Source organism: Epinephelus lanceolatus, chromosome 13 (genome assembly GCF_041903045.1).
Source record: "Epinephelus lanceolatus isolate andai-2023 chromosome 13, ASM4190304v1, whole genome shotgun sequence".
NCBI lineage: Eukaryota > Metazoa > Chordata > Actinopteri > Perciformes > Serranidae > Epinephelus > Epinephelus lanceolatus.
Window position 1 is genome coordinate 38,128,323 of NC_135746.1, and position 21,847 is coordinate 38,150,169.

General features: G+C 40.9%; 1 protein-coding gene across 1 annotated transcript in view; it reads right to left on the minus strand.

The window, feature by feature from the left end:
• LOC117270929 (uncharacterized) overlaps positions 1-20,106 on the minus strand; it is a 38,122-nt gene extending 18,016 nt beyond the window's left edge. Inside the window, exons 1-13 of the mRNA XM_033648941.2 lie at positions 19,873-20,106; positions 19,508-19,594; positions 17,865-17,988; positions 17,676-17,778; positions 12,539-12,652; positions 12,338-12,454; positions 7,986-8,146; positions 7,439-7,585; positions 6,821-6,923; positions 6,153-6,281; positions 5,634-5,816; positions 4,495-4,748; positions 1,453-2,424 (exon numbers count right to left, since the gene is read on the minus strand). Coding sequence (XP_033504832.2) covers positions 1,453-2,424; positions 4,495-4,748; positions 5,634-5,816; positions 6,153-6,281; positions 6,821-6,923; positions 7,439-7,585; positions 7,986-8,146; positions 12,338-12,454; positions 12,539-12,652; positions 17,676-17,778; positions 17,865-17,988; positions 19,508-19,594; positions 19,873-19,891 — 2,513 coding nt within the window. The 5' untranslated portion in view covers positions 19,892-20,106. The remainder of the gene's footprint in view (positions 1-1,452; positions 2,425-4,494; positions 4,749-5,633; positions 5,817-6,152; positions 6,282-6,820; positions 6,924-7,438; positions 7,586-7,985; positions 8,147-12,337; positions 12,455-12,538; positions 12,653-17,675; positions 17,779-17,864; positions 17,989-19,507; positions 19,595-19,872) is intronic.
• Between the last annotated feature and the right edge of the window lie 1,741 nt (positions 20,107-21,847).

Consider the following 21,847-nt stretch of genomic DNA (forward strand, 5'->3'; position numbering starts at 1 on the left):
ATTTGTGCTGCTGTTAATGTACATTTTAACATTTACCACAACTCATATTTGACAATTTGCTAAACTTCTCGGTTAAACAGTAACTGTCCATCGTACCTTAGCAAATAGAAAAGAACTTTTCACAACAGACATTTTGACTTGTCATAACAGGAAGTGCACAGGTGAAACAAATTTCATTAACAATGGCTCTATTCCTTCAAGTGTCCCAGTAAATCATTTTAGGAGACAAACCGAATAATCCCAGGACCCTGGAACTAGCTTACCTAAAAGTTTGTTTTTCTTATCAGTTACACCTGTTCTTTTTCTGCCAAGACATGCAAAAAAAAATATTGGCAAACAGCAGATCTTTCAAGCCTTGGATTTAGACACATGAGCTTTGGATTTAGACAAATGTTGAAAGGGATTTGCATGTTGTCCTAACAGAAACTGTAATCCGAGTCATTTTACAGCTTTTCCAAAGCCAAAATCCCAAGACCAGCACTGTACGAAATGGATTTAACTGTGTCAATCTGCTTTAATATTAGCTGCTAACTTTAGCGTGCTTGCCTAACTAGCTTACTAACTACAGTAATAGTAACTAGTAAGGTCATGGGGAGTTTATTATTAGCCAGCCATGTTATTTTGTGGGGACTGCCATGTCATCCACAATGTGGGAGCTGGGTCCGGATGCTATCAGGACTAACTTTATCCACTTCACTGGATTTGGACAAGTTTACCCTCAAACAACACCAGCCAAACTTCAAATATATAAGGAATAATGTCCTTTGATGTGTCCATTTTCTGGAATTAATGAACAGGGAGGCCAGCGCAGAGAACAGTTGCCTCCATGGGGTCCATCACAGTGCCCCAACATTCCAGATAATAGACTCCTCAAAGAGCATTATCTCACTTATACCATGGTCACATCAAAGACAAAAAAAAAAAAAATGCAAAGTTTTCACAAGACATAACTCAGGTTCCCTGGTAATATCTGAGGGTTTGACTAATACCTGAGACAATCATTACCATCACATAAGGTTTGTATGCGATAGAAATGTTCACTACTCACTAGTACCTTACACGAACCTTAGACACGACTTGTAAACAGGACCCATTTCTAGTTAGGATGCACGATAATATCGGTACATCATCCTATCGGCTGAGATTGGCTTTAAAATTAACCAATACAAATCAGCCAGCATGCTTTTTCTTACTTTGTACAATGAATGAATATTACATACATTAAAATTTGCAAATAAAGGTAAGACTCTTTGCAAAATTGAACTACCCTAACAGTGACAGTCAGCTGGTCATTCAAGTGGAGCAGAGGCGGCATTGCTAATAAACCCTACCCTTCTGCAAGCTGGTCAAAGCATGTGGGTTGCATTCAAATTAATTTGATCAAATAACATGTTAGTGCAAACATGCTTGAACTTCTTTAGGCCAAACTGAATTCTGAAACAGATGCATTACCCATCAACAGCATCCCGATTCTGGTCATGGAGGTCATAAGAATCCCAGAGAAGAGTAGGAATCCCCTGTGTGGTGCACATGGACTTGTCTCCTCCTGTTTCTGTGATAGTGCTGGAGAGGATGTTGCGAATGGGACTTAGTTCAGGATCCTCTAAACTGCTTTGTGACTGCAGTGTCCAGTCCCTGTTCTGTGGCTCTCTGGGCTGTGTGCTGGTCAACACCTCCGTCTGTGTGGGCTGATCTCGAGACCTGCTGGCCTGGTTGGCATTAGTGTAGGGGTCAGAGGGATCATGGAACTGCAGGTCCCTCTGTTGTGTTGGGTTTTGCGTGATGGTAACTGTGTAAGAGTTTTCCAGATCGTCTACCGGCAAGCTAAGCCAAGGATTACTGGGTAGTGCAGCTGAGCGCTTGACCTTGATCTCCAAGTTGAGGGAATCCACGGTTACTTTAGGGATGATCTGGATGCTGGCCCTAGAGGAGTTTCCCACAGAGCCAAGGTCAAACTCCTCTCTGTGATCTTCAGAGTCTGAAACACTGGAGAGATTCTCTGTATGGATTTGAGGCTGACTCATAGCAGGTCTCACAAAGTCCCTGCTCCCAGCCAATCTGGACAGACCTTCCACTCCTTCCCTCCCCCCACAGGCCTCCAGCTGGCTGCTCCCAGCTCCATCGAAGCCTGAGTCGAATGAGCTGAGGGAGGAGGGTTTGCCCTCAGCTGACACCATCCCAGATGCCGTGGTCGAAGGAGGTGTTCTTAGAAGATGGACTGCTTCCTTGCTACTTTCGCATTTGGTGAGGTCTTGAACATCCTTCCATTTTGTTCTGTCTGTAGTACCGTCGGCAGAGGCAGAGGCAGAGGACTTATTTACACGGCTACTCCGCAACAAATCGTACTGCCACTGTAAGGCCAGCTGGAGGTCACTGACAGCCACAGGTCGAGAAGACATTAGGAGTTTCCTCAGGGTCACGCACCTGATGGGTAAAGAAAAAAAAAAAAAAAAAAAAAAAATTACTGCTGTAAAACTGGTGAGACAATACAAGACAAAAAAATCTCTGTTGGGGCGTCGGTGGCTTAGTGGGTAGAGCAGGCGCTCCACATACAATGCTGTTGCTGCAGCAGCCCGGGTTCGAGTCCAGTCTGTGGCCCTTTGCTGCATGTCATCCCCCCTCTCTCTCTCACCCTTTCAAACTTACCTGTCCATTAAAGGCAAATGCCCAAAAAAAATCTAAAAAAAAAAAAAAAAAAATCTCTGTCAACAATCTAATATGGTGTGGAGTGACTACAACTTCGCCCACACAGCTAAATGTTCCATGCCTGCAATTGTTGCAGTTGATGTAAGAGAACATGTTAGGAGTGGGCATTAAACATTAAATTGTGTATAACTATAGTCTTTATGCAGGGATGCACTGATTTATCAGCCTCACGTCGCTATCAGCCAACATTCACTTGTTGATTGCCATTGGCCTATCAGCAAATAAGATGACATTCACTGATACCAGTGGCCAGTATTTTTCTGTTGTGTCACATCAATGTTATGCAGGCTAAAATTTCACAATAGGTGAATCCCTACTCTAATGTCACTTTGTCTTGTGATATTGCATTCCATGATATAATCCATTTTCTGGAATTAGAATCTGACACAAACTTGTGGTATCTGGAGGTTTCAATCAGGTAACAAGGTAGTCATAGCCAACATGGACGAGAAGTTACAAAAGAGCTCTGGATGAGACCATAATAGCAATTTAACTAGGATGGTGACTGGGGGTGGAAAAAATAGACAGAGCATAGTATCGCAATACTTTGAGTGGTGATACTGTATTGATACAAGGACGTCATGTATCGATCTTTTATTCTGAATACACATTTTAATACATCTTTTGGTACTATATTAATAAAATTAATAGCATTTTGGTCCATTAGATGGTGCTGATGTTTTTTTTCCTAGTGAGGTCAGCAGATGTCTCAGTCAGTACAATTTGGCAGGAAGCTCATCAAAACAAAGATGGAGGCACTGGACAAAGCAACCAGAAACGCGCCATCTGCGTTAAAATCAATTGTCTGGACTTTATTTGGAACAGAGAACGAAAGGAGGAAATAATTTGCAGTTTGGAAAAAAAGGTAATAAATCACAATATATCACAGCATATTCCACTGCAATGCTCAACATATCGCAATAATATCGTATTGTGACCCAAGTATCAGGACAATATCGTATCGTGGGTTCTCTGGCGATTCCCAACAATGGCGGTGACAAATCCATCTCCATTAAAACAGAGCAAACTTCATGTGCTAAGGAAGCCCGAGTGATATGATTGAAAGATCCAAGAGAAAAAAGTAAAAAAGGACCACGTGATGAGCACATTTTGCCAAATTAACAGATACACTATTTAAAGATAATATAACCACAATGGAATATTATACATTATCATATTGCTCAACCCAAAAAGGACCAATTTCATTCTCAGAGAGTTATTCAGCCAGTAAATTGAAGACTAGTGGCTTCCAATCTATTTGGCTTGTGACCCCTTGAAATTAACCAATATATTCTTTTCTTCAGTATCCCTTTACCAATCTTGTGACCCTTAAGATTTGTCCTTGTGACCCCATGTGGGGTCCTGACTCCTAGTTAGGGGGATATAAGAGAAATGAAGTTGTAGACCAACCCACCTCAAACTTACTCTGCAGATACTGAGATTTCTTTGGATACAAGACATTCACACTGCTCACACTGTACTTGAACAAATCCTGACATTTTCTGTTGAGACAGAATTTTCGATGCAAAACTGATCCTCAAACCTTACATGAAGAAAATGAATATTTATAAATCTGAGTGCAGCACTTCTCTGGTTACAATTCCAATGACATGGTAAACAGTACAACTAGACCAGTGTTCTTATTTCATAAAAGAGAAGTTTGTAGGTTTACCACACCGCTAAACAAAGTGAGAACTGTTGTAAATGATGTGATCAATGTCAAATGTTAAAAAAAAAATCCCTTCCCTTTATAACCTCTTTGTGAAATGAAACTCAGAGCTCACTCACCGCTGAGACATCTGCTTGCCGGCCTTCTTGATGTCATCATCTGGGATGGCATTAGACAGATGAGCCAGATAAACCAGCTCCTCCATATCTGGAGGGGGATTCTTCTTCAGGAAAGTGGACATTTTGTACCTCCATGCAGGAATCGACCCCCAGTGCCTCCTCTGCCTCTGTGTGGAACCGCTGTCTCCATTAACCCCTGACAGCAGCACCTGGAGGATGTTCTCACAGAGGACCAGACTGTACCAGCTGCTGGCCTGCACAGGGAACAGGAAATAGGTTCAGCTTTTGTATTTTGGGAAGTTTGAGCCTGCCGTCACTGCTAACATACCAACTAGAGACTGCTAAAAAGAGACTGCTAAAACCCTTAGCCTTGCATCGCCAGATCAATTTGCAAATGCAAATTAGTCTGCAACCTCTTAGTTCATTTTCGATTTCCAAGGGGCGTTCACAGCAAACGCAGACCAAAAAATGCTTCTGAACCCAATTGCAACCAATCACTGATGAAACATGGATGTAGCGCTGAGTGAGAAATGGACTGTGATGGTGTAGCATTAATATATCTGTGTGAGTGTTGCCATTTTTGCTATCAGAATTTGAAAATAGTAATTTCACAGAGTTTCCCCATCAGTGGCAGCCATTGCAGATACTTTGTAAAATTCTTCAGCACTCGTCTTTATTAAGCTAGCTTTATGCTGGTGTGAGCCAAACATGATGTCATCACATGTTTTGTGTAAAGCATGATCTCTTCCATTGTCAGTCCTCATTTGAAACCCGCCCCATAATAGATAACGGTTGTGACTGGCCTGACTTGGTTGGCTGTAAATCTGTCTGAGCGGGAGAGGGACCAGACACATCTGCCATAGCAAATAAAACATGAGCTGACAGACATGTATGGTTCACCGAAGGCGTTCAGTTTATGAGGTAGAGAAAGTTGAAAATCTTCATGTTAAAGAAGACTGTAACAAATATAATTTCTATTTGAGAAATTACTTAAATGGTCGATTCATTTTCTGACAACTAACTAATAAACCAAGCTGTGTTACAGTACTACACACCACAGTTGATGGGGGATCTCTAGACCATAGCAAAGTACCACAGCAATGAGCAATAATACATGTCCTCAAATACTAACGACTTGCCTTGTTGTAGTAATGATGGTAGTTGGAAACTGCTCTGAGGGTTTGGAGAATGAAGTGCACAGCAGAGCTGAGTTTCTCCTTGAGCCTCTCCACATCCAGAACCCAGCGCTCCCTGGTCTGACCATCAAACAGTAGGATCTCTGCTACTGTGTGGATCACATCCTCAGCACAGTGAACCAGTGCCTGGTGGGTAAGAGGAGGGGACGATTAGTTAACAAAAATAATTAGCATAACATTAAATAATAGGAAATATGTCAGTGTGATGTGAAATCACTCTTAAGATTCCTACTCCTGAAAGGAAGACAAAATGAATGACCGTAGATGTGTGACTGATTAGATATCTGATCAAGAAAGACAATTCCAGGACTTTTAAGAATCTACCCTGCAAAAATCTGAACCACAGCACAGTCTGACTGAATTGCACTACAACACAACTGGGATTACATTCAGTGTATATCTCAAAAACACTGAAAGAGGCCACATGTTGGTAATGAAACAAGGCATCAACTAAACCAGTACCATAGCAGGAGTGTAAATGGATGTCTCAAATTCAGACACCAGCTTCACTGCCTTGTCAGCATCCTTGGCGATCTCTATTTTGTAAGGCTGGAGTTTCTCCTGAAGAAGAGTTTTGATCTGCTCTGTGATCTGTAAGCAGAGGTAAACACATTCAGTTACATCACTAAAAACGCTTATATGATACGTACAAATGTAACATAACCGTGGTTTGCAGAAACGTACAATGCCAACACTATATTCTGGCAATTGGGTTGGAAAAATGCCCACACTCGTGCTGACGCCATTTCATGTTACCATAGTTACTAAATAATTTGCATAAATACATAAGTAGCTTATACAATTCCCTTCTAAAATCACATTCTGGACAATTCACAGACAGAAAATTGAAAGTTGGGCTCATTAAGTCATGCTTAAATCAAATATCCACTATGGTTGGTCCATTTTGCTTTTAAACCACAAACAAACCACGCTAGAGTCCACCTGAGAGCAGACCTTGATCCTGCTTTTCAGGTGCTCTTGGTCTTGTTTAAATCCCAAGTAGAGTTTGACTGATAGCTTTCACACCAGTCCACATGAACCCAAACCACCACAGTTTGTTTACACAGTGAACCAAAAACAGGTAAGGTGTGAAAGCACCGTCAGATGCAAACAACTGTTCACAGACTCACCTGCAGAGCATCTTCTCGCAGCTGGAACATCCGCAGCTGGAGACGGGCCTTAGAAAAGGCCTGCTGCCACAGCAGCTCCACTTTTTCCACAGCTGCAGTGATCCTGTAAAATAAAGAAAAGACCTTTAACTAACAGATGTAATCATAAATACGTATTTACTACCTGATAGTGGCTGCTAAAACACCTTAAAATACCAGAAGGAATGGACCCTGAAAAGCTGTTATTAAGCTCAAAGATGCATTAGAGAGTTTTCTGTTAAATAAATAAGATATGCAACTGTCCACTTTTATAAATGCTCTTTCATGCTTTTTAAGCTGTACATGCACACAATTCCAGAAGATCACAATGGTTTATTGTGATCTTGGGCCATAAAAAAGATCAAATTTAATGTGTAATAAAATCACAGCTATAGGTGCTTAGATTAACAAAACATTTTACAGAGTAAACACCTTACTAGTCAAACTCCTGTTGGTATTGTTCTTTAGCTGTTGTGAAACACAGGACCATTGCAACACTGTATGGTATGCGTGGGAAGTGTTCTTACAGAGGATTACGATAAAGGCATTTGAGAGCAGCACTCTCTCCTGTGACTGAGCACTGTGAGCTGCCTGCAGTACCTGCTGTGGTTCTGCAGCATGTCGAAGGCAGTGTGGGTGAAGAGAGCAGTGCCAGCCATCGCCTGGTAGCACGGCTCCTGCTCGGGGTAACGCAGCTTCTGCATAACACTCTCACAATGCCTTTGCAGTTCATCCAGCCCCAGCTCCCTACATACCAAATACATATTCATACATATACATATTGATACAGGGCAGTTTGAAGATGGTGTAGCGGGTCAAGGAAAATATTATCTGACACAATTCGGTGTTTTGTTTCTTGGTTGTGTAAGCTGCACTACTGGTGTACTTGTTACCAGTGTGGAAAACTGGCTACACTAAGAACACTGTTGCTACAAAATAAAACAACTCTTTATTGTTGCTAGTCACTGAAAAATATTTGTATTTTACAGTTTTTCATCTTTACAAGGACATCGTGGAAGTAATGACAATGTTCTAGAGGATAAAAATAGCATAAGCCTAATTTCACTTGATTGTTCAATTCTCAAAGCATTACAAATCAATAAGTCAGACTATCTGCTGCAGGGCTGGGAGTAGGTTTGAGTCTGACCTCCTGAGCTGCTGAAACTTTGCTTCATTGGTGGAGCAGAAGTGCTGGAGCTCGGCAAAGGTGGAGGGCAGCGGCAGCCTGGACAGAGCCTGCAGGGTGGAGATACAGGAGGGCAGCCGCTGGACCACACACAGGAACTCCTTAACAAACTCATCAATCTCCTGCAAAAAGCAGCACAGAACCAGAGTCAGTTTAAAATACCAAGATGCTGTTGGGTTGTAAACAAGTCACATTTCACTGATAACCTTTTTTTAATGTATGAAGTTTTTAATGGTTGATTTAGGGCTGTACAATTATGGCCAAAATGATGATCATGATTATTTCAATTAATATTAAGATCACTATCATTTTATCCAGGGTTCCCACACATTTTCATGGACAAAATTTTTCAAGTTTTCCATGATTGAGGAAACCCTGTTTGTTATGATGATTCATTGATTTTAGGGACTAAATGATATATTGCACTTTAACACTTACATAAACAGAGCATTACTTCACTTCCATGTTGTACTACATTCCTGCTAATGTACAAATCTTTGCATTAAAATAAGACTGGTCCTTATTAAAACATAAATAGAACTATCAAAATTAAATCATAAAATAAGGTTCTTCTTTCCCTGAAATCAGTGCATCTCCCAAAAGCAAAATATAAACGAACATGTTTTTTGGACACACACCTTCGGCCAAATGGAATGAGATTGCATTGTTTATTTCAGTCTGTCTTTAAGAGCTGAATATGGTGGAGTTAAGTACAGCAGTACTGGATGTCCGAGTTAACGAATAGTACGGACATCATTCTTCTCGGCCTTCATGCAATCATATATTTTTTTTTATTATTATTATTTTGAACAAGTTATTTGTGTTGCTTTGTGGCGCAGACACATCTCATGCATTCTGAAATACTTCCAAACAATGGATGATGACCGCGTCTAACGGTCTGCCAGAACTTCCTTGAGACCAACTGAAAGTCCTTCTCCATAGCCTCCCCGAACTCCTCCCACACCCGGGTTTTTGCTTCAGCAACCACCACAGCTGCAGCCCTTCTGGCTAACTGGTACCTCTCTGCTGCTTCAGGTGACCCCTGGGCCAGTCAGACTCGAAAGGCCTCCTTCTTCAGCCCGATGGCCTCCCTTACTGCTGGTGTCCACCAGCAGGTTCTTAGGTTGCCGCCACTACAGGCACCAACAACCTTCTGACCACAGCTCCTCACAGTTGCCTCCACAATGGAGGCTTTGAACACTGACCACTTGGATTCTATGTCCCCAACCTCCCCTGCGATGCATGAGAAATTCCTCCAGATGTGGCAGTTGAAGACTTCACGGACAGGGGCCTCAGCCAGACGTTTCCAGTTCACCCCACCACACGCCTGTGCAGCAGCCTCCCTCGCCATCTGATCCAACTCACCACCAGGTGGTGATCACTTGACAGCTCTGCTCCTCTCTTCACCTGGGTGTCCAAGACACATGGCCACAGATCGATGATACGACCACAAAGTCGATCATCTGTTTTTGCCTTTGGGTGTTCTGGTACCAGGTACACTTATGAACCTCCCTGTGCTCAAACATGGTGTTTGTTATGGCCAATCCATGACTGGCACAGAAGTCCGATACCAGAACACCACTAACAACATATCGCTAGCCAAAACACAAAGAACATTCAGCCATGACAGTGATAAAGGGCACACTGCTAGCTACTATAATTATATATTTTTTAAAAAAGAACACAATATACCGCCTTGCTTACAGTATCATAATACATTCAATGGGAACCTCTATATCGTGGTACATATTGTATCACCAGATTTGTGCCAATACACAGCCCTAGTATTCTGATTTACACTCACTTTCAGAGTCTAGTTTTTACAATACATCAAGCTGCTGATGGACCAGTAGTAACTCTGCTCTGATTTTTGCTCAACACCAACAACTTGAATTTATTTCTAGTGGAGCTTATGTGGTTTCATCCTAAATAGGTCTCCTATAGGCAGAGAACTGCTGTGGTTAATGAATACTGTGATCGTGGCCAAATGCCCCAGATGAACATGACTGAATGTATAATGTAATGAGAAGAGGGGCTCCTTTCACTTGCTAATAGGGTCAGCTGATTACGCGAGGCATTTGCACAAGCTTCACCAAGGTAACAAACAATAGACGCAGGCTGCTTGGACGCATCTCATGAATGGATCCACACATGGAAAAATCTCCTGACTTAGTGAGCTGAGCGCACTGTTACAAAGAAGCAATATTTAGTTGGAATAAATATTTTGGCTGTAGTATTGTATGTCAGATAAACAGAGTGTATTTGTGTGTTAGTTTAGACATAAGCAGAAGAACTGAGCGTGTATTTGTGTGTGTACACACTAACTGCTGCTGAGGACAGCAGGACAGTGATACTTTGTGTTTAGCCCTCTGACTGATCATAAGACAGATTCATAAGATTTGCTTTGAATCACTCAGATGCCCATGTGTTTTACAAACACAACTGTGCAGAATGGTTAACTTGTGGACTGATGCTCACTTTTTGCATATTATTACTGAACATTTAAAATTATGTGCGCTCACAGTAGTATATTTTTCAAATAATTACAGGGTGTTTTGCCTGGTGAATAGAGGCTGCTGATGCAGATACCACTGATTTGATCTTTACTGATTTGATCTACACAAGCACGAACATTTTTCTATTTTTAATTCTACACTTCTCAATTTTCAGGTTAACTCACACAAGTGTTCCAAGTCAGATTCAGCAAACCTTGAGTGCAAAAGCTTATCTTGAATGGCATGTTTCACCATGATGAATTCCTGTTTGAGGCTGTGTGTGGTCATGAGATGTGACGCCCACAAATTGCTACAGTGTATGAGACGACTTGTTCGGCTCTCTTTGCAGCCAAGTTAAATTCACAAAATTGTCACCCACGAGTAAAAAGAACTTCAGAAGATTGTTTTATTTTAGTTGATAACTGTAACATATTTAAAAAAGGAGCTGTGTGCAATATTAAGAACATTAATATTACTGCAAACAACTCTTTACTATGTAAAGATACAGCAGAGTAATGACTTCCTGGGCAGAGAATGAAATCATGCTCCCTCCGTGTATGTGTTGTAATACGAGCTTCTCTGATAGACGTATTGAAAATGGTCTGGCCGTGCGTGCATGCGAGTCCCTGTGAGTGTGTCCCATTGGCTAGCCAATCAACGCCACTGTGCACTGTGTTCATACAGCAGTTACTGATATCCGGACAGCGTCACTGTGGAAGCATAGCACCCACCCACCACTTGCCCCCAAGTTATTACTGTTAGCTCTGTTAGCACTGTTGCCATTGTTAGCGCTGTTTATTGAGTTAGCACCATTAGCTGCTGTGCAGACAATCCTGCCCCAGATTCTGAATCATAGATATGCTATGAATTTTGCATACAGCTTCTTTAAACTCCAAAGCTCTTAAATCAAATTAAGGGTGATTTTGTACAAGAGGTCTGGATCATTCCTGAATTTGATTTGTTCCAAGAGAAATTGGTGAATGTAAGTTCAGAGGCATGTACCTGCCAATTCGGAACAAATCTGTTCATACAGGTTTCTTGCATGAGGATGATTGTAGAGTGTTCAATATGGCCAATACCTTGCATCATTTCCAGTTTCTACACAAGTGATACTTACTACATTACCATTTCATACTTAGAACACATTGCACAGTCAATATGTATACATTATAGTAGTAGTATGCTGTTTGGAATTTGTGCACAATACAATAAGGTCAATTTTGTGCTGGGCCTAATAAATTTACCAGTGTTTAATGTGTAGAAAGGCTAATATTATCCTCTTTGTTAACCAACCATAGCATCTGGTCAGCTAGCCCTTCCCAAAACAGTAGCTAGTTTAAAGTTATGCATTAAAGTTAAAAGGTAACTCATTAAAAAAATGTACCTTTTAAATTAATTGATAGCCCAAAAATTAATAACAAAAATATAGTAATTGTAATTATTTTATTTACACCCATGCAGACACCCCCTTCACCTGCTGCCTTTTTACATCAGCTACTAGCTACCTAAGCTAGCTAGCTGAAAATGCCTATTCATGTAAACTGGGATAATGTGCAGTATGGTTTTACAACAGCTCACATTTGTAGACAGACAATATTTTTTTATGTTGATGAACCATTTTCACTAGCACAACAATATTTACGAGATAAACCATCTAATAGTTGTCATAAATGTACTTATTAATGTTCGGCCAGCTCAGACTTTCAGGCTACAACTAGCCTTAGCTGCTAGACAATTTCCCAGTGCATATTGTTTTCTTGGAGGCAGTCAAAGGTAAAGGTATTGACATAAAGTTTGATATTTTCCAAGAGACATTACCTTGACGAAGGCAACCCAACTCTGGTGACAGTAAATAAAGTAGCCGCCCAGTGATGCCGTTAGCTGGCTCCGATCAATGTAGTTGGAGAGCTCAGAGATTTCTTTCAACAGGACTTTCTGCAAAAGTGGTGGGATCAGGGTTACCTACTGAAGTCAAATCTAAAACAAACCCAGGAATAAAGTATGTGTCATTTCATTCACCTTGAAAGAGACAGTGTAAGACTTTGACGGAGCCAGGAGTTTCAGCAACAGCTTGATATTTTCCTTCTTTTTGGGCTGAATTATGTACACACTGTGGACTGTTCGCTTGTGCAGCTGGAAAAGAAACAAAAATAGCACAGTTTGTCAAGCTTGAAAAAAAAAATGTATTAACCATTTCTTCTGTGATGATTTTATTTGAGAAAGAGATGATTGAAGGCCCGTGGGCACCATGTGACCTGCAATTTCAAATATGGCCACTACACACAACCAAATACACCTGCAAAAATTTGCTTTTGGATCCCTACTGAGCCCACATCTACTGCCCTGTGTACATTATATGTAACCCATCAATACTCCTAAGCTTTGTGTATGTCAGTTTGTGGTGTTTTTACTCACTAATGTGCACAATGTAGACTACAGTAATAATAAAAAGGCCATAAGCAAAATTGAAAGCAGACATTAAAATATTTCCAGTCAACTACTGTCCCATTGTTTTAAGGCACATCACTTTCACTTCTTGGATCACGATCTTGGTCATTTTAACTATGTCTTTTAGCCGGATGAAGGATTTTAGTCATCAGACATCTGGATTTTAAGTTATCACAGAAACAAGATGAGCATATGTTAGCAGCAGCTTGGCTTGCAGTCATTGGTCCCCCTGACAGTTAAGGACATCCTGTGCTAGCCGACGAGTTTTGGAGAGACAGATGTTTCATGTGACACTGCTTTATTTAGAGTTTTACTGCTTTAAATAGCTGTGTGCGTTTGTTTTTGGAGAGGAGGAGACCTCTGCAGATTATTCAGTTCCCCATAAAAACCTTGTCATTGATGAACACTGAAGGAATCCCAATCTAGAAACAAACTGAGCTAACATTTGTGGTACCTCAGCAAGCAACCCCCTGGGGTCGGGGGTCTCATTTATAAAACAGTGTATAGGATCCATACTACATAATGGCTAATACATAATGTATGTACGGACAAAAGCCGAAAATGGCACGCCCCAGAAAATACTTGACAATTTCTATAATTGGGATTCCACCTCACCATCTGCATCTCCAATTTCCCCTCTCCAAAATGTTCTTAAGCATGGGCCAAAGTTTCTCCCATCGAGTCTGTTTTTATAGATCACAACTTTTGCGTGGGAAGTGGCATTCACCTCTTTCAGGCCTCGTTTTGTGCAGACCCCTGGCCACCGAACAGCATCAGAGAAACACTGACCTTTAACGTGAAAAGGCTCTATTCAGTGTTTTTACCAGTTTAAATTATCAGGTCCGTTTGGAGGAGGCTTCTGTGGAAGTTTGTTCCTGGTAAAAATTTCCTGAACAATAAATACTGAGAGAATCCTAACTTAAAATAAAATGGCAGTGGTGGATGTTGTACAATAAAGACAACAACGTAGCTATCATGATCCCACGCTACTTCACCACGTCATTAAACTCCGTCTTTGGTTATTGCTGACTAAGAGAGCCCTAGCAGCATAAAATTACATTGTGCACTGAAGCCTCGTAAACCGGTAAAGCCCATGTATTTTTATCTCACCTGTCATGCGCTCAGATAAGTCTTTTTGCTTGTGAGATTATATTAACAGGAAGGTCCTCCTTTTTCTGAACGAAGTATAGCACTCCTGAGTTTGATATACATTTGATTGCCAAAACAGGTGTTCTAACTATGAATGCTTGTGATTCATTAGCACAAAGTACACAGGAAATATCGCCTTGAACCATTTAAAGATGCACTCAGAATTATCCATGCACTATGGAGTCTTAAATTCAGCCTGATCTAACATTTTCAAGGAAAGAAAGCACCTCTTGCTGTATTGCCAATTACAGTATGTAGACGTGATGTGATGGTATCCGCAGTTTCAACAGCTTGTATGCACTTGTGGACATTTTATGTACTTGTGGGAAACATTAAAAGGTTGCAAGTACATTTTGACACAGGGCTCCTCTACAAGACATCACCCATGACTAGCTAATAATACAGGACCTGCATTTGTTGACATTAGTGGTATGTACAAATTTACAGTACATTAAATGACCAGTGATATGATAATGGATGCGTATCTGTTCGCTTGCTGTCTTTCTTTGTTTATCAGTTGATGCATCTTTAAAATAAATCAGTCTTGGAAAGCGAGAAAAAAGAAAAAGTCAGTTTCTTTCCCTATCCCAGCAGTTTGTAATTACAAAATAAGATGTTCCAAACATGTCAGTATGCATGTTGACATCAGGCCAGCAACTCAGCCCACAGAAATGATTAAAAAACATGTCTGCTCTGGGTGCAGAAATGTAGCATCCCCCACATAATTGTGCTCATTCAACGTAATTTCACTGAGGCTTTCCTATTAAATAACCAAGCATGTGACCAGCTATGCATGTGACCCTGGTCCCCTTCTCCACACACACAGACACACACAGTGACACACACACACACACACACACACACACACACGATTTCCACTCTGACCGCCACAGACATGACACACTTGGTATTGTACTTTGAAGATCAGCTCAGGCTACACTTCTTTGAGTCAATAAAACAAACGTTGCATAACATTATGCTGCAAGAAAGAGCTCTGCTAGTCAAGAGGGCAATCACAAGTTGAGCACGTCACTGTACTGTGTGTAGAGGACCCACTCCAAGTCCTTCTCATGCATAATTCAGATAGAACCAACAGGAGAAACACCAAGCCGCTGTTTCACAAAAGCTGTGTGTGTACATGTTTCTGGACTGAACATGTACAAAGACTTTCACTTGCAAAATGAAAGACTAAATAAAAATATTAGTACAGGCAGCAGAGAGGAATGCCCTCTTCAGGATGGGACATTCTTCTCAGTCCTGCCGTTAGAGTTGGACTTTTCTCTGCCTACAGGAAATGACAAAATCAAAAAATGAGCTAAATCCAGCAGTGAGTGAGCCATACCTCTCAGTATGTAAGGTTACAGTGCCCAATGCAGATTCAAGGAGAGATATTTCAAAAGCAGTGATGTGCAGTTCTGATGGGTGACAAAACTAACAATTATTTTTCATGATTAGAATTTAAACTGTAATGGGACATCCTGCTAACCATGGCCTACCCATCTCTCTGCCCTCTACCCTCCGGTCAGTTCTCTACTGTATTCTACCTCAACAACAAATTGCCTCATGTTACCACCACCTGCAAATTAGTAAAATAGTGTGAAACTATTGGAATCACCCGAGTATACATGCACATGCTTCCTCGTGTGTGCACCATAGACTGTATGTAAAGATGGACAACATGTCTTCACTTCCTCCCGCTGCACAAAAATGAAGCCAAAATATCCTGGATATGGCAGCTGCCATCTTGCGCATTTGACATCATATGAAGCCAGACTCTGCGCAGTAGTGATTGGGATGAGCTGCGGTATCATATTTCTGCCCATATACCTGCCCAACCCAAGTGCAAGCAGCTCCATCAATCCTGAGCACAACACAGCTTTTTACAGCGTCAAACTACTAAATAAAACCAAAGTTACCAGATAAATTAAGACTTTCACAAACATCAGCATGATAAGAACTACCCAAAATTATAGAAACCATCTTTTAGAAAAATTTATTTGACGTGTACTTTGATGTTTTACTTGGGCCCATGACTATCCTCTAATATGGAGGGGGCAGCGTATGACCTATACTGCAGCCATCCACCAGGGGGCAATCGCATTGTTTTGGCTTCACTTTTGGGGCGCTGTCATGGCCTCAATCTTTATATACAGTCTGGTGTGCACAAGAAAATCTGGACCCACTTATGCATAAACAGCTCCATAGCAATACAAGAGATTATACTCCATGGGGATCTTTTAAGCCACATGCTGTGTTCACACTACGAGCAACACAGCAGCAGCGTGACCAGCTACATTAACGCCAACTCGCCATTGAAGTGCTGCTCCAACGCTCATTAAGTTAAGTTAATTAGTTTGTCATGGTGGATTTATGGGTTTCTGCTACCTGCCACAAAGTACCTCAACTGAACATCATCTAAAGTTTGTATTTGGTCAAAAATATCATTGTTTTGATCAAATCTGAGCCCCATTTCAACATCACATTTCCCCACCACACTGCATCCATTTGTGCAACATTAACACATAAAGCTAGCATAGCGTCATCTACTTAAGCTAAACAACAAAGTACCGCAACTAGAAACCGAAACATATGAATGACACTTCACCGCGTCACGGGAGAGCTGAAAAAATGTTGAAGCTTGGTCAACTTTGACGCCCAGCGCTGCCAGGCATGACATGTTCCAAATCAGTTTGTAGCTTCATGCCACCGGCTTCCATTTGAAAAGCCTGTTGCTGTGTCGCTCATAGTGTGAACACAGTGTTACTAACAGAGGTGCTCTGATATTGACCAATAGTGGCTTAATATAATTGATATGATGTTGCTGTATGTTTTTTAATGCTGCAACTGTCAGTTCATTTTTCAAAAGCTCTCTGCTTTGTTTACAGCATTGTGAGGCACACAGGTTTTACTGCTGCCTTAGGGTTTTTACAGACTGTGGCTCCGGTATATCCACTAAGCACATGTTTTAACCATCTTTAAAGTTCACCTATAGTTTGTAACAGCAGCGCAGACAATAAAGCTGAAAGATGACAGGTGTCTTAGTTAGTGCTATGCTGTGATTGGTGCATAGATGATCAAGAGGCAGTTGGATGTATATGTATTAAGACAGCTGGATACAATGCAGACAGTCGGCCTTGCTGCAAACCATGAAAAGCATTTTTTCCTGTAGGCCTCCACTGTACAAGAGATGTCTGTAAAACTGTGGACTAGACGCCTACAACTGCAAACAAGGTCAATTATTGTCATTCTTGTGGCAGTGCAGTGAGCTGCACAACATGGAGGACATTTTTGGCTTACACGTATGAGCAACTTTGATCAGACTGAACAGGCTCCATCTTTGACTTCAGTATCAAGTAGTCCAAATACATCTATGGTCAGACTACAATCCTTCATAGAAGTACCATCCATTTTTTGAGCGATAACCATGGAGATCTAGAGGTCATGCTATTAATGTAGTGGATATCTGGTATCAGATCAATCACTGGAAACATGCTGCAGGCCAGCATCATCAGCAGCAGCATCACACAGACTCACACATCACACTCTGCCATCACTATACCTCAAGCAGGAGCAGAGTCTCAGCGATAAACCTGGTCGTAGGGAGCGAGGCATGTCTCAGATCAGCCACCACTGACACCAAACTCTCCTTCTCCTGCTTCTTACTGTTGAGAGAGAACACTGCAACCATCAGTAGCCACATCTTGTACACCCCCTTTCACACACAATCAGCCTATCTGACTCGACGTACTTGTGCAGACACAGAAAGTACTTTATGAAGTCCACCACTTCTGCTTTGCTGAGCTCTGAGGAGAGTTTGGCTTGTTCATCTGCTGGGAACACGATCAGAGGGCAGCCTTGTTGATCAAAAGCACCTGTACAGAGAGATAACATAAATTATCTCAAATTTGTAGGAAGAAAAGAAAAGGCAGTCAAACTATTCTATCTGGCATTCATATCAAATTTGAAAGTTTGGTTTGTGCAAGTGCTACTAAGGTGGGGCTGTTCTTTATTTAACAGAGGAGGGGGGTGGTGGCTGGCATGTGACTTTTTGTTTGTTTGTTAGTTTATTTTGTTTTGTTTTTGACCCTCCTTGAAGCTACAGATATTTTTCCCTGAGCTTCCCCGAGTGCCTGGGGGAAAATGCAGGACCCTCCCTCCACCATAAATTTGTCGTCAGATTGTAGTAAAAAGTTGAAGACGAAATCCTGGAATTGAAAAAAAGCCTTGTTTTTTCACTCTTGTCGTACATGCTGGTTAGTCAGTGCAAATGGTTTACTTCTGGCAAATTTTTAAATACCGTAGAACTTCCATTAAAAGCCTAGTCCCAGTTGAACGCCAAGTCCCTTTTACTAGCCCGATGTCGCTACACATTTTGACAAATAAAGGCCTGTCTCAATTAGAAGCCTGGTCTGGCTGCCAAGCAGTTCATTTTTATATTAGTTTGGATGTAGAGGACCAGATTGTCGACTACCCATCTAAGCTAACATTAGTTAGCTGTTTAGATCGCACATACAAATATAAATGTTTAACATTTATCAATATGGAGATGCTACACATTGTTAGCTTGATTTCATTCTACTGAAACCATGGAGCATCAGAGAAGATCCTAAGTCAGTCGAGCTTACGTTTTATATAAGTAATATTCCCACTGGTTTGAATAAACAATTCGATCATATTTCCCATCTTTGCTAAGCAACAGTATTGTGTGAAAGGAATTAAGGGCCTGTCCCATATAGACGCCTGTCCCAAATATAAGCCAGTTGAGTTCAGTGATTTAAGCAAATAATAGCCTGTGTTACTAATTAAAGTTTTACGGTAAGACTTGAAGACAAGAGTGATTTGATGAAATATCATTACTTTACTTTAGATTTGTTTGGGGGTTTTTTTCTGAAGGAAGCATTTTGGTACATGATGTGTCCAAGGTCTACTGGAATTTTGATAATCCAATGATAACTTTAAATGATAACTAACTTTACAGTTTCCGGCTATAAGAAATGGTGTACTTTTTACGATTTTAAAAAGTAAAAAATCTGCAGTAAAATACAAAATACGGACATTTTAAGTTGTATGCCCCTGCGCAAAGCCAAAATGAAAAAATATAAGTCCCTCTCAAGTGCTTAAAAATGATCTGACATGCCTCCCTTTTTTTGCACCACCCCCTCCCTTCTTACAAGTAATGAACAGTCCCTAAGTGATTATTGTCACTCTCTCAACATGTAATGCAGGGCCATTATCAGCATCTGTCACATCAATACAATGACTCAATATATGTCTTGATTGGCACTTATCATTCCGGACCAACTTTGCCACTGAATGCAGCATCAGCCACATTACTGTACTGTACATATAAAAGCATGTGTAACAGTGAGAGCAGAGTGGATTAATAGCTACCAGGGAACAACACGGCTGCAGAGTTGAGCACATGATCAGCAGGCAGCGGTGGGGAGGGGACGCTGTCCTGCGCCAACTCCTGGACGTCTGAAAGGTTTGTGGGAAATGATTATTTTTATTGAAAACACGCCAGACAAGAATTTCCAACAGTCTCTGCAATATGACCGCTGCTGGGGGAACTGGTCCAGCAAATTCCTCACCGCCTCTGAGAAAAGTTGGCAGCACAGTGTAAAGTGATGCAGACGACGGCGCCACTAAACTGTTCATGTAATAGAAGTTTATCAGTCAAATACACAATTCAGCTCCACTTAAGTCACTATGGATGAAGAAGGTGTCGCGTGCACGTTTGCACTTGTCTCTCCTACCTGTTGCGTGTCGGTTCATCTCCAATTCCTCACTCGCGACTCATTTCCACGAGTTTTTTCTCCGGTAGTGTCAAACTTGTCTCCTCACTGTTTCACCTGAGAGTCCAGAGACGTGACCCAACACCGAACACTTCTACTGCGGTGGCGGAGGACACGACCGTGTGGACCGCAGCTGCTCGCTGTCTCTCTCCGCCATGTTGCGTGTACTGAGCAGCGCCAGGCTGAGCTAACCCCGCAGACTGGATGCTGCTCGGCTCATTATATACTACAGAGGGCGGAGAAAACACAGAGGAGGACGGACACCAACTGTTGACCACCGCCGCCACAGAGCTGGGCCGGAGCCAGGATCTTTAGGGTACTGTGGTGCTCCCTGGTCCCCCAGAAGTAAGCCGCCCCCCCTCAAATTATTGGCCCAATAAAGCCTCATATTTTTTGGTCATATATGAATTGCTCATATTTTATTAATCTAGATAAACAGTCATCTAAACCAGGGGTCTTCAACATTTTTCAAGCCAATGACCTTAGCTAAAACAAAGAGATTGAGCAAAGACCCCCTACATATTGTATGAAACTGAGCTGCATATTTAACTGGGCCAACAGTAACATGTAAGGTGGGTTAAAGTGCCAGGTATAAACATACCCCTTTGTGTTGCATACAATACTAAGCTATTAAAATAAAACTATTGGCAGATTCTTGTAGCCTATTTACACATTGAGGTGGACCATATTTCAGTGTCTCTTGTTCAAAAAGTTCTAAAACAATCCATTGTGGCTAACGAGAATGTCCGTACACATGGAAAAATAATACAACTGATTGGTAATATGTTTCAATAGTATGTAACTGTTAGCTAACTAGATTACCTCACTGATATGGACAGCTGCTGTAGAGAGATTTAGCGTTTGCTAGTTAACATGATTGCACAACGATTTATTGGTGACAGTTAGCCTTTCATCAGTGTTGTATACTGTAACTTTATTTTATTCTATTTTGAAATAGGCCAACTTGTCTTGCTAATAATATGTTGGGTTCATGCTAATGTGTATTTTCAGACATGTTAAAAAATAACATAAACCAATGAATTTCCTCAAATTTTATTCTTCCACATGGAGGTATACTGCTATCTCAGTCTTAAAGCGTTTATGCTACACTACTAGGATTAAGGAGCCCTCCACATTCTGACAGATGATTTATGTTTTTTTATTTTGTGTGCAAAAGATATGAACTTCTGTGCACAAGATATGAATTTTGTTAACAATACATAGCCTCATGTAGGCCCATTGTGCGCACAAGAATCTTGTATAGATAAAAATATATCATCTCTCAGGCTTCCAGTGCTCTGTGCAGGTGCCTAAACTCCCTGCAGCTATTTAATTTTTAAACCGTAGACTATATTTACAGACAGTAAATTATATCTTGTGTGCACAAGAGAGTGTACGAACAATAGTTCCTCCATGACTTGTGAACATAAGGTAAAAAAATATAATCTACAAATAAATTCTGGCTTCATGTTTATGATAAACTGGCTAAAATTCCCAATAATCACATGACTTTGGGAATTAATAAATTGTGAGTAAAAGAAAGAAAGAAAGAAAGAAAGAAAGAAAGAAGATTCAAGATTCAAGACCTTCATATGTCCCCAAGGGCTATTGGTTTTGCAGTAACAATAAAAAAGAAGGGCTTGACACACAAAATAAAAATCACACATACACAACCACACATAATAAGACCACGTAAACACAGGAATAAAAATTAGAATATAATATAATAAAATTAGAATATAATATAATATATAATAATATATATAAAAATAAGAATTTTTGTTAGTTAAAAGTCAAACATTTGTTGAAGTTTGAACAAACTCAGTTTCAAAAAACTTTACAGTTGACAACATGAACTATAGGCTGTGGTTCCACTATCAGACTGTGCATTTTCTAAAAGACATGAACTGGTGTCCACAAAGTTCGGTATACTCAT